The 13,376-nt window shown below is 39.5% G+C and overlaps 1 protein-coding gene across 1 annotated transcript; it reads left to right on the top strand.

Moving 5' to 3' along the window:
* Positions 1–5,513: 5,513 nt before the first annotated feature.
* slc25a25a (solute carrier family 25 member 25a) lies at positions 5,514–13,128 on the top strand. Its single transcript, XM_055039741.1, has 10 exons — positions 5,514–5,746; positions 7,149–7,275; positions 7,352–7,439; positions 7,521–7,632; positions 9,446–9,604; positions 10,561–10,713; positions 10,809–10,916; positions 11,000–11,167; positions 11,247–11,397; positions 12,210–13,128. The coding sequence occupies exons 1-10, from the start codon at positions 5,585–5,587 to the stop codon at positions 12,395–12,397; spliced, it is 1,416 nt and encodes a 471-aa protein (XP_054895716.1). The 5' UTR covers positions 5,514–5,584; the 3' UTR covers positions 12,398–13,128.
* Positions 13,129–13,376: the final 248 nt, after the last annotated feature.

The following is a 13,376-nucleotide window of genomic DNA, read 5'->3' as shown; positions in this document are numbered from 1 at the left end:
CACATCTGTTTTTTGTTGGTTTTGTTTGGAGGGTTCCTAACTTTAAAGAAGATGTAGGAACAAATCAGCAGAGGGCAGCGTTGAGCTAAAGAAAACCGGCTCTGAATCCTCAATTTGAATCCAATCAAACAATTGTATTGACATTTTTTGTGTGCTTTAATAACAAAATAAGACAATGTTTCTTTGGGATGTTCAACAGTTAAAGGGTGGAAAAACATTAATCAGACAATATCGTCATAACATAAAGTCTGACCAAATAGATGCATAATCTTTACGTTAGTTTGCTGAAAACTTTGTCACACAAACTCAAATATTTCCACAGTTTAATTTAAAATAATAACAATGCAATCAGATTTTATTATAATAGATTTTTTTTTCTTAAAATATGCAAAAATATGATCTAAAATGGGAATAATCTCTCATGCTGACTGGGTTTCCAAATGTTTGTGCTACAAACAATCAGCTATGTGAAAAAGGTTAACAGCCAAGTTACTGCAAAACGAAGATGATTATCATCTTAAAGGTCACAGTCTGAGCTCACAACCCTCAGCATTGCCAACTGTGGAGAGGGAGGGTCTGACGTTTGGTGCGTTACACGTCTCTGATGACCTCATCTGGTCAAAGTGCCCTGAAATAATGTTCTCCCAGCATCCTCAGTGTGGTACCACAGCTGCACTGTAAAACATTTAAGCCACTTTTAGTCATGACTACAATTTTCTATTTAAGTCAAATAAATTGAACCACTTTTAGATTTTGAACCTAAACGTGTGAGTTTGTGAAAGATAAATTTACAATAGTAAGGTGTGTTAACTTTTTTTTATTAATTTTGTCAAACCTCCAAGAGTTGAATAAATTGTTTGTTTTTTTAATAAACTGAAAGAAGAAAAAGACAACTGTAGAAACTTTATCATTTAAATTGCTTCTTTCAAGTTAAATCACCTTCAAATACTCTACAGTTTGCAGAACAGCAGGCTGAAGAGTCCTGCAGAGGGTAGTGATGGGAGTTCCCTCCTCTTATTTCATTAAATCATAATTTTACTGCTCAGAATAATTTTACTCAGGATCACTCAGGTAAACAAAACAAACACATAAGGAGTTAAATACTGTTTTAAAGAACTGTAATCATTTAATAGACAGATAGGTTCAGATTAAATCAATATTTAGAGTTACAACAACCATTTCAAAGATTTCTACATTAAATCTAAATAAGATAGTTTATAGTATAATCCATTTGATTTGTTTTGACCAACATTCAGTCTAAACTATTTTTTTAAACATAACAGCTGGCAAGGTCAGATGAGCTGCCACCTGCAGGAATAAGAAGTTATTTTGGCTACATCTGAGGTTGCTGGAAGATATTTTGCATATATTATCAGACGAAGGTTTTATTCAGCCTCACAAAATGTGAAAACAGACAGAAAAGCTAAATTCTGAATTTCCTGATGACCAACAAGTGTTGAGATAGAACCCAATGAACATTTCTTGATTAGTATTTATTCAAACAGCAGTCACAAAAGGTCCATTACGCTGGCATAAAACAGTTTTCCCCCCAAAGTGTCACACACGATTGTTCAGAGGTCATCCTCTGAACAATCACACTTCGCCTCCTCACCTTTCACCGGCCCCAGTAGATACAACCTGTTTGTCTGATCCTGCAGGTTAAAGAGCACCTGATTCCTGTTTGTTGCAAACAGATGGGCTGTAATCCCCATTTTACCTTGTGAGGTTTGACGCAAAGAAGCAAAAGATGTTTGTCTTCATGCTGCATTTTTGCTGCTGTTTTCATGAACTCTAAAATCTGCAATCGGATTCACCTGGAGTCAATGCACAGTTTCAGTTATTATAGCTGGAAACGAGCAATCAAGCTTGAAATCTGGGTCTAGTGAAAGACTGTGACCTGAACTTTCATAGCCACATGAAAACAGTTACAAAGTCGGCCTTCTGCCACTTTCAGAACATTTCCAGTATTGGAGGATTAATGAACCAGTAAGATTCAGAGGAACTCATCCATGTGTTTTCACAGGTCTGCCTAAAAAAAAAAAAAAATCTGATTCAGAATGCTGCTGCTGGTGTTCTGACTAAAACCAGGACGACAGACCACATCACCCAGTTCTACAGTCCCTACACTGGCTCCCTGTAGCTCAGAGAGTTGACTTTAAAATACTGTTGTTTATAAATCACTGAACAGCAAAGCAACACAACACATTAAAAATCTGCTCTTGTTGTATCAATCTTCCTGACATGTCAGGTCTTCTGGTTCTGGTTCTGCTCTGCATCTGCAGAACAGACCCAAACATGAAGAAACAGCCTTCAGCTTCTACACACCACAAATCTGGAACAAACTACCAGAAAAACAACCAAAACATTGAGTTGCTTCAAATCCAAACTAAAAGCCCCACCTGTTTAGAGTTGCTTTTGAATCATAATCAATAAAATAATTAAAATATTAACATTATTTTTGATTTCTAACACCAGAATTTGGCAAAAGGTAACTTTTCAAATGTTGACTGTGTTTTCAATTTGTATTTTTTTATTTTTATAATGTAAAGCACTTTGAACTGCCTTGCTGCTGAAATGTGCTAAAAACCCGATTAACTGATTCACTTATACTCTGCCCTTACATAAAATACGCAATAAAATCTTTTTGACTCAGGCTTACATAATTACATAATTTATGCATCAGACGGCTAAAACGTCTAACATTGAAGTTGCTGTTCACCTTGTTATGCTGTTTGCTAGAGAACTCCAAAGTCTTTGGGATCAAAGCCAAGTTCAACTAACATGACCATGAAAGGTAAAGCCTCTACGTAAGCAAGACAGCAGTCACACCACGTCCATTCAGCTGAACTCTCAGGAAAACTCAAACTTTTAGCAAGAAGCGTCAGAATCAGTTTAAATCAACGGTGATTCTTGTATAGATGATGTCCTAGGCAAGCCTCAATTTTTGCCAGTCCCTCAATCAATAGATAGTTGGCACAAGTCTGAATTGGAAGATCCGCGCCATCTTAGTCGGCAAGCCCCAGAAAAGGAAAGCATGTGGAAACTCTCCACCTGTGTGTGAGAGAACGATACATGAACAAAATGGCTGCTGAGATGGAGAAGGAAAATATGTCAAATGATGTGGACAAGCTGCGTTCAATCTCAAGCTGCGTTCAATCTCATACTACAGTAAAGTTCACAGTGTAATGAACAAAATGGAGGAGCTTCATAGCCTAGAAGCCATTGAGGCAATCAGTGTTTAAACGCATTTATGTAGAACATACAGACTCTTCACTTGAATAGCAAGATTCTGGTAGCTGACATGTAACATATATGTAGGTTACATGTCCGACAAAAGCCACATTAGCTGGGCTAATTTTACTAGTTCAGCTGTAAGTACTACAGTAAATATCATTTATATTTATCTTAATATCACACAAAGGTGGGTAGAGTACTCAAAAATTGTAATTAAAAAACTTTGCATCAAAGGAAACCCAACAGATTGTATCATATGATTGATGTGCAGCATTTATTCCTTCATAAATGGATTGTATCTTGAAAAGATTACAAGAAAGTCTGGCTGTTTTGGGGAGAAGTTGAAGAAATGTGGGTGGAGTTTTGCAATGTTTAAATAAGGGTGATAAACCTGAAGGTAATTCTCAGAAGTGTGCCTTGAAGGGAATGTGTAAATACCCATGGGCAGATAGGAATTTTTACTCAGAAAGTCACCTTTCACCTTTTTAAAAGAAAAACAAATGAAGAAAATAGGGGAAGGTGGAGATCATAAAAATATTTTAACCACAACCTGAGACATGTTTTTGGCACCTTTTAATTTTTTGCTTTTGGCGCTTGTTTTTTATGGCGTAGTTTATGTCCAACAGCCTTCACGGGCTGCACATGCTGGTATCAGGGAAAAATACAAAAAGCAACAAATATAACACTTCACAGAATCAACATTTCTCAGAGGGTTTGCTGTGATTTCATAGAAGTTTTTTTTTTTTTTATTGTTTATTTCCTGACGTAGAAATCAGAAAAAAATGCAAAACAAGGTCAGGAGACTCAATGCCTGAGTCTATCGTAAAAACATTAATTTTTATAGTGCTGGTATAGTTCTTAGTTTGTTTGGTCCCTCAGTAACTTTAAAAGATATTTTAGTTCTTATTCTAGCACATATAAAAATATTTAAAAAACAGAAATAGAAAAAGATCTGTTTGTGAACTTTCAGGTAGCATACTGTGGTTTTGTAATACTGAATTTATTGTAGGTTTTTTGATTGTTTTATGTGTTACCTTTATGTTTTGTCACATAATAACACAAAACCCCCAAAAAGGATTCTTATCCTAAATTAATAATTAAGATATATCACCTTTTATGTTAATCTGAAGAGTGAGCAAGTAGAGAGCAAAAAAATAATCACTTAAGATAAGCTAAGATCCTGTAGGACTTCCAGATCCAGACAGACAGAATGGTAATGGCAAACCAACCAGACATTGTCGTAGTGAATAAACAACAGAGAAAAGCCGTTGTGGTAGATGTAGCAATACCAAGTGATTGCAACATCAGGAAAAAGGAGCACAAGAAACTAGAGAAATACCAGGGCCTCAGGGAGGAACTGGAGAGGGCCTGGAAGGTGAAGACCAAACCTGTGGTCATCGGGGCCCTCGGGGCAGTAACCCCCAAACTGGAGCAGTGGCTACAACAGATACCAGGAACAACATCAGACATCTCAGTCCAGAAATGCGCAGTCCTTGGCACAGCCAAGATACTGCGCAGGACCCTCAAGCTCCCAGGCCTCTGGTAGAGGACCCGAGCTCAGAGGATAAGAACCACCCGCGGTGGGTGAGAAGGGAATTTTTTTTTTATATTGCATTGTTTAATTTTAGAAGTAATATATAAATAATGAAAAAATAAGGTAAGGAAAGAAAACAAAAGAAAACTAATAGTTAAAACAATAGGATTAGAAATGAAATGGAAAATTAAATAATGCTGATAATATTAAATTACAACTAATTTAACATTAGTATTAATATTAATTTGTATAATTTAATAAAGTAGGATAGTTCTTATTTTTTGTATAAAGTATTTTGCACTTTAATAATTTTATCAAGATATTTATTTATATATTTATTTCGTAATTTGGCAGGATGCGTCGTCCATATTTATGTCCATATTTATTTCATGTGTAAGAAGAGCTTCTTGATGAAACACTTCGCGGGAAACAGCCTCCACGATCACCTTTCAAACAACATATAAATAATTGATTGGTCAATTCTTCACGTGATGGATGAAAGCTGTGACAGGATTGGTGGATAGACTCCACAGAGTTCAGTCAAGAGAGCTTTTGTCTTCTTTCCTCCGTCATATGACTCTGCACCCCTTCTATCAATGGAGGGCTTCAATGATTGGTCAGTAGTGAGGTGACGTTTTCCCGGGGATGAGATGAGCCAATTGCGTAAAACTATTCCTGGAAGAGGCGGAGCCTCGTGACATTCTTTAGAAGCCGGTTGCGTGTCACCGGCATTCAGAGTCGCCCCGCGTAGGAGGACACCGCAGAGAGCTATTTATTTATTTATTCTAGTTTATTTTAAATTTATCGAAGCGAATCATGCTGGGTCTGTGCCTTTACGTCCCCGTGTCCAACTCGGACCCAGTGGAAGTGGAATATTTTGAGTCTAACGGACTTCCGTCGGAGCTGAAGTCGCTGTTTAACCAACTCAGCGTATTTCTGCCCTCCCAGGAGTTTTCTACCTACCAAAAGTGGAGAAAGGTAGGCCAGATTAATTCACTATTCTCCTTATCATCAACCAGAACTATATGGAAACAAATTTTAAATCATTTAAACTTCATATATATGTATTTATATATAGTATTTCATTGTTGGATAGCAGTTTTTTCGGCGGGCGGAAGTGAAGGCCGCACAGGAGAAAAGAGCGGCTTCAAAAAAATGTACTAAGTTTAGACTTCTTTTAAGTCTATTCGGCAGTTATAATGAAACTAAGTCAGTTTGTACTTCCGTATTAAAACTCAATGTTGTTTCTCTTTTGATGGCGCGTCGTTTCGGTTTTCCGGAAAATTCCTCCTTTAAAGGGAATGAATGACACGCAGGATGAAAGAGGTCGGGCTAATTAATGAGGTCGGCCTGATTCCGCCTGTTTCCAGAGTTTTCCGGCACCAAAATGGTGCCGGAAAACTCTGGAAATGACTCAACGCAGCTCTGCTCGTCCATGCACTTATTTGTCACTAGGAAACCAGCAGATATTGCTAGTTTGTACAAACAGCTCATGATATTAGGGCAAAATTTATGACTATGATTATTGCCAACGCAAAATGGATATAGTCAAAAAAAAAAAAAACAGTGTCCCCCAACAATTGATGCAATGCAATTTCTTTTTTCAGACTTCATTTATTCAGAAATTATTTACTTATTCTTCTTAATGCAATGTTTAAAATGAGCTTCTAAGCCTTTTTAAGGCCTTAAGTCACTGTCAGCTGAAAATTAGTTTTTTTGTGCACAGAAACACTTGTAAAATTGAAGAAAACTTTATTAGACTGAAAATGCCTCATTATCTCAGATATTTAGTTATAAAATCATTATCAAATCATTATCATAAGAATATAAAGAGCGTAGAAAACCTTAACATCCTGCAGGACAACACTCCTGTCGTTTAAAAAACTAAAATCAGTTTCAAGTCAGATTTATGCCCTTGAGCTTTTGTGAGCTGCATTGCATGAAATGTCTTTGCAGGGTATCGTTGCAGTCATATGCCTGCACTCTGGTCTGCAGGTCAAGTATCTTTCTGTCCTATCCAGCCTGGAGTACAGCCAGTATCTGTCCCTGTCGTAGCTCAGCAGGTCTGAAGCCAGACGGGATTAAAACAGTTGGCGGGTCAGCCTAATTGGGATGTTAAAGATAGATATTGGTGGTTGGTGTGGGGTGATACCTTCACGGAGAAGGGGGGACGCCTTTAAATCTCCGGTGTCGTGACCTATTGGTGGTCGCACATGCTGTACATTTCGAACTGGCAGCTCTTAATTTATGAGCTGTCCAATTCGTTTTACTACCAGGCGACTGAATGACTCTGCAAGATGGTGTTCTCTTCAGCGAAGTTAATATCTGCATTTAGTTTTTTTGGGGGGAAAAAGGCAAATGATCACCAATGTCATTGCAGAAAACTCTTAAAAATGAAGAAAAAGATGCAGATGGGCAGCTGGACTTTGAGGAGTTCGTTCACTATCTGCAGGACTACGAGAAAGACCTGAAGCTGGTGGTGAAGAGTCTCGACAGGAAGAACGCCGGTATGCAGCCGCTTTTTCTCATGTTTGTGGCTTTTGCTTTTTGTTGAGCAGATTCTGATTCGTTTCTGTTTTTTAGGCCACATCGACGCCAAAGAGTTGATGCAGTCGCTTCGTGACCTCGGTGTCCATATTTCCCTGCAGCATGCAGAGACTGTCTTGAAGAGGTAAAAAAAAAAAAAAAAAAAACTACTCTCCTATTGATGCTTGGTTCAATTATCATACCAATTTCTCTTCTTTTTTTCCAGTATGGATAAGAATGGGATGATAACGATTGGCAGCAAAGACTGGAGTAAATACCCAATGGTGGAGAAAACTGACAACATTCCTGAGATCATCCTTTACTGGAAACACTCCACGGTTAGCTCCTCATTCTGACTTTGACTCAACTTAAGAAAACTTTATTGACCCAAAGCGAAACTAAACAAGACGGGCCTCATTTTCTTTCTTTCAAATGGTTTAGAAAGTTCAATTAGGAATTATTAATATAAAGTAAAAAGCTACTTGGGTAAATGTAACTGGTTTCTACCCAAATCTGGAAAAGAGGTCAAATGTTACTTTTACAAATTAAATTCAGACAAACACTTTCTGTATTGCATAAATATTGAGCTAACCAATTTTCCCTGATAAGACTTATCAATATGGCTGCTATCGCGCTAATCAAAGCAATCAGGGTGTTGCACTGCAGATCAGTCTGCACAGGTCGTGCGTCATCCATTAAGCTCTATTAGGCCTGTGAAAAGAAATGAGGCTCATTCCGGTGGGGATTATGTTGGAAAGATTTTCCAACTTGCTGAGCTGTTATGTAAATGAGGGCAGCAGTCAGTCAGAACCAGCGCAAACCTGCAGGTTATTTTGGATCCCGATGTGCGCCCTGCAGCCTGAACTCATGACAGAGACGAGAATAGAGTCGGTCGCCCCTCGCTGTGCGCCAAGAACATTGTGAATTACTGACGAAACCTCAGCTGCTGCAGGGTTTGACCAGGACAGTAAATCCAGTCAGTTTGTTTATAAAATTAATCACCTTTGTTCTTTATTCCCTCTGATTTCTGCCCACATGCTGTGCTTACTGTTCAGATTCTCGGTAGAAGGAGTTGATTTAAAAAAAAAAAAGAAAGCGGTCGGTTCTTGAATCTGATCATTTCAAAGCAGCAGCGCCTCCTCCTTTGTTCAAGGAGCCCGAATTAAAAATCTGCGTCAAAGCCCTTGGTAATAATCCCTAATAATCATTTTAAATCCCGACTCGTGCGATCCGTGACGGTGACTTGGCTTGACCCTTACTATGAAAAGACAACCTGCCTGGTGACTCATATTTTCCCTTCACACAGGAGCTTTGTCACTAATGAGAAGAGCCTCAGGGGTCAAAGTGAAGCCGATTGAAGAAATGTTGCGCTGAGTTTTGCAGTTTGGTTGTCTTCGTCTTTTAGCTTGCACCAACAAATCTGCGATAATTTGGCTTTGATATGGACTATCAAAGAATCTACCAACTTGGATGTAAGTTTTGACTTTAATAAAGCTCACATAGTTTGATGCTTACATTAAGTTATTTGAGTGTGCCTCCACTCCAGCCCTTTTTAATTAGATTTAATTAACCTCCAGTTGATGTTTATGGAGGTGTGAATGCACAATCAAACCAGAATGTGGTCTCAGTTTGATTGAAGTGAACTCTGGTGCAGTTCAAATTGAAATTTGAATGCTAAGCGGTCCGGAAAACGCTTCAAAAGCAGGAAGAGAACTACAGCTCAGGGAATTCTGGGTAAATGCAACCAAAAACAAATGCATGATGCTAGCAGAAAAAACGGCTCTGAGTCTTTCATGAACGACAAACGGCCGCTGAAATCTGATGCTTCTCCGTTTTTGTTTTACATTTTGTGAAGAAGGAAGATGCGGCCATGTCTCTTCAGAGGTTTTTGTGTTTTGTTCTTGGTGCAGCACCCCCACAGGACAGGAGGGGAACTGGTTTCTCAAATAGTTTTTTGATGCAGTGTAGATTGAAAGTGAACCACACCAGCTGAAACTGGAGCAATTTTAGTCCCGAATCAAAACGATGTAAATACATCACAATTAATTTTTATAAAATTTGTCATTTTGTAAATTGAACGATTTAAATTCAAGTATAACATTTTATATTTTGGGTGATATTTTTCTAAAAGTTGACCTGTTTTGTTGGCAGATATTTGACGTGGGTGAGAACCTGATGGTGCCTGATGAGTTCACCTTGGAGGAGAAGCAGACAGGGATGTGGTGGAGGCACCTGGTCGCAGGTGGAGGAGCCGGAGCCGTTTCCCGAACCTGCACCGCCCCGCTGGACCGTCTCAAAGTCATGATGCAGGTGAGAGGACCAGACCGTCAAACTAAAAAAAAAAAAAATCTGGGTGTCAAAATCAGAGCAGTGACGACGTCTCCGTTGCTTAACGTTGGGTTGCACCATAAACGAGTTAAATTTTAACAGTTGGTGTGTAAAAGCTGGACAGTCAGAGTTCATGGACCGATTCTTAATGTACCGCCAGCCAATCGGGGCTCAGGAACAAGCGTCACACCCTTGGCTTTGAAATCTTCTTGTCATCAGTGAGATTGTGTGTGCCCTGTGCCAAGCCATGATGTGCCAGCAGCTCCAGTTTACGTCAGAATGAAAGTTGACTTTGTCCTTTTCATTGATTAGAAATGTATCAGTTGCAGTCAAACCAACCTGACCCACTTGGCTCGAGCTTTATGCGCCCCAGATGTCAATGTTCCCTAAAAAACCCACAGTGTCCACATCTTTAAGTTTTAAACTGATAAATCTGAAGTTGTACTAAAATGTCTCAAATGCTTGAAAAAAAAAAATAAAAGATTAATTTAGAAGTTGAAACTGGAACTGTTTTTACTCTGAGGTAACCGCATTCAACATGGCGACGCTCATAGACATCGTCTCCAATTGCTCTTGCAAACATGATTTTAAGTTTTGCTGTCAATAAGCAAACATTTCTATTTTTTCAGTTAGTCACTGGTGCCTTATGTAACATAAACATGATTCCCCCACATCTCATTACTGTTGATGCGACGCCAAGTCCTCCTCCCAGTGGAAAATCCGACCTGGGAGGGCGTTCCAGTTAATATTTTTTAGACTGGGAGACCAGAATTTTACACTTCCAGGGAACTGAACTGAAATTACAACGTTTAATAGTAGAGCTCTCAAACTTAATTTATAATGATTTTAAATTTGATTTGCTGAAACTGACTTGACCTCCATTAAAATAAAGTCTTTAACTCGTTTTGTTTACCTGCTGGGTGTTTTTTCCTTCTCAGGTTTACGGATCGCGTACCAACAACATGTGCATCATGAGCGGACTCATGCAGATGATCAAGGAGGGCGGCACCAGGTCGCTGTGGCGGGGAAACGGGGTGAACATCATCAAAATCGCTCCTGAATCGGCCCTGAAGTTCATGGCCTATGAGCAGGTAGCAGAAGCGACTCTAGTTGAGAAATTTAAGCTCTGATCTCCGGCATTCGTCCTCCATTGATGTGCTTCTTTTTTCTGAATGGGTTTCTACAGATTAAGCGTCTAATCGGCAGCGACAAGGAGACTCTGAGCATCCTGGAGAGATTTGTGGCAGGTTCTTTAGCCGGAGTAATTGCCCAGAGCACCATCTACCCCATGGAGGTGATTATCCTTTCATTTAGATCTCCTACGAGGAAAACCGTTGGCTTTAGAGGTCTGCATTTAGTAACATGTCCTCTTTTCAGGTTCTGAAAACCCGTCTTGCTCTGAGGACAACCGGCCAGTATGCCGGGATCTCGGACTGCGCCAAGCAGATTTTCAGGAAAGGAGGCCCCGGGGCGTTTTATAAGGGCTATGTCCCGAACATGCTGGGCATCATCCCGTACGCCGGCATCGACCTGGCCGTGTATGAGGTGAGAATGGACTCTTCTAGATTTAAACTTTGGTTCTCATGAGCCGCAAAGTCTTAATTTCTGGGTTTTGTGGTTTCAGACGCTGAAGAACAGCTACCTGCAGCAGTACGGCACCAATAGCACGGACCCCGGTGTTCTGGTTCTGCTGGCCTGCGGCACGGTGTCCAGTACCTGCGGTCAGCTCGCCAGCTACCCCCTGGCGCTGGTCCGAACCCGCATGCAGGCACAAGGTGAGAACCAGCTCCTCTCTGGCTCCCAGTTAGGACCATTAGTGAACTCCTGAAATAATCAGAGAATTTACTTATAATGCTCCTGATATCCTTAGTTCTCAAAGGGCAAAATATGAACAAAACAAGCAAATGTAATGACTAAAAATAATTAAATGCATAAATTAATTATTAAATCGTAAAAAGCAATTTGATAAAATGTAGGCAATAAAATGTTTAAAAAAAACTTATCAACTTGTTGCATCTTGTATTTCTCATGTATAAAAAGGATTAGTAAAATAACAGTTGCTGCTCTAGACTTCATTTATGCTTCTGCCATCAGACTGAGACTCTTATCAGTCTAGGAAGTGATCTTCTAATCAGGCGACATGAAGCACATTTTATCTAAGAGATTAGATGTATTAAAGATTTTATGCTTCCTTTTTGTCAGGAGCGGCAATAAACGAGAAGCGATGTTCTCAGTTTAATCCCTGGCAGATTTTGTAGTGCCAATTTAGAAATGGTTGCAGCAGATTAGGCAATATTTGCAAATGTATGTTTTGACATAAAGTCTGAGGTAGCAGTGTTGTAAAACTAAAATACTGTCACCTCCAGGTACTGACTTGAATCCAAAGCTTTTCACAATTTTTGTGGTAAATTAAGAATCTGTGCAAAAAATCAATAATTTGAGTGAACGTCTATAAACGGAGGATTTAAAAAAACTGACGTATTTTGTTGAAGTCTCGAGCCACATGAAACCTGAGTGAAGTCAGACACGCTTCTTCCAATCTAACAACAAAACTCCTAACCATCTTTTTTTATCTTCATTTTTGCAGCTGTGATGGAGGGTAACCACCAGCAGTCGTCCATGACGGGCGTCTTCAGGCAGATCCTGCAGAACGAAGGCCCCGCCGGGCTCTACAGAGGTCTGGCCCCCAACTTCCTGAAGGTCATCCCGGCCGTCAGCATCAGCTACGTCGTCTACGAACACATCAAGACTCAGCTGGGGGTGACGTCTCGCTGAGCCGCCGACCCGCCCGGCGTTGGGAGTCTCATTCTGTGAATGTCAGCTGACGTCAGGCTGAGGAAGAGGAGGAGATTATGGACTCTGTGAGCTCAGGATGTCGGGATTACGACCGCTGCTATTTATGTTTTTAAATGTTGAAATCGAGGACCAAATGTCTGTGTGCGTCTTGGTTTTTCTGTCACTGTAACACCACTCTGTAAGCTACCGACTGTAGCATTAAGTCGCTCTGTAGCCGTTATCAGTTCTGCCTCTTCGTCCTGAAGAGGGAACATCTTTGCACAAACTTCATCCTATTTCGCTGAGTGGCTATTTATTTCCACCCCTCCTGTATTTATTTATTTATTCTCTCTAGACGCAGGGAATAAGCCAATAGTGCTATTATGATTTACGGTGTAGGATGATCGCCTTAACATCCGTTTAACACTAACTGTAGTCATGTGAAGTTTTATTTTTATATTCAAGAACTGGAAGTTGGCACATGTTCTGTGCCTTTCGGAGGAGTGTTGTCTCCAATGTTCAGCTCAGGTTTAAGGGAAATGTATTATGAGCACATGTTTGTTCAAAAGCAGGAGCTTGGTGGGGGAAATATGAAGCATTTTGCACTTTGATCAGTGTTAGAAGGGCCTATAAATGACTTATCAATGCAGGATGAGTAATTTCAGAACAAAGATGTTTTAGTATTGTTTTAATGGACCATTTTGATCCAAATAAAAGTATATTTACATTAAGTCTCTGCTGTTTATTTATTTACATGTAGAACATGCTGGTAGTTTCTCTTTTTCTCTAAATGACAAACAGAAACTGAGAAGATGGGAAGTACTTTTTCAGGATGGGGTTAGGGGTGCTTTTAAATTATTATTTTTTTTACCAGGATTTCAATAAGTGGAAGCTTACCATGAGTCAAAAATTACACATTTAAGGTGTAAAATAAAAATTTCAAGATCTTTTAACTCTAATTTAAAAAACGGAACCCTTA

This window comes from Poeciliopsis prolifica, unplaced genomic scaffold, assembly GCF_027474105.1.
Source record: "Poeciliopsis prolifica strain line A6 unplaced genomic scaffold, Auburn_PproV2 SCAFFOLD014, whole genome shotgun sequence".
Taxonomy (NCBI): Eukaryota; Metazoa; Chordata; class Actinopteri; order Cyprinodontiformes; family Poeciliidae; genus Poeciliopsis; species Poeciliopsis prolifica.
The sequence above is the reverse complement of the archived record's forward strand: the minus strand, read 5'-3'. Positions and strand labels throughout refer to the sequence as shown.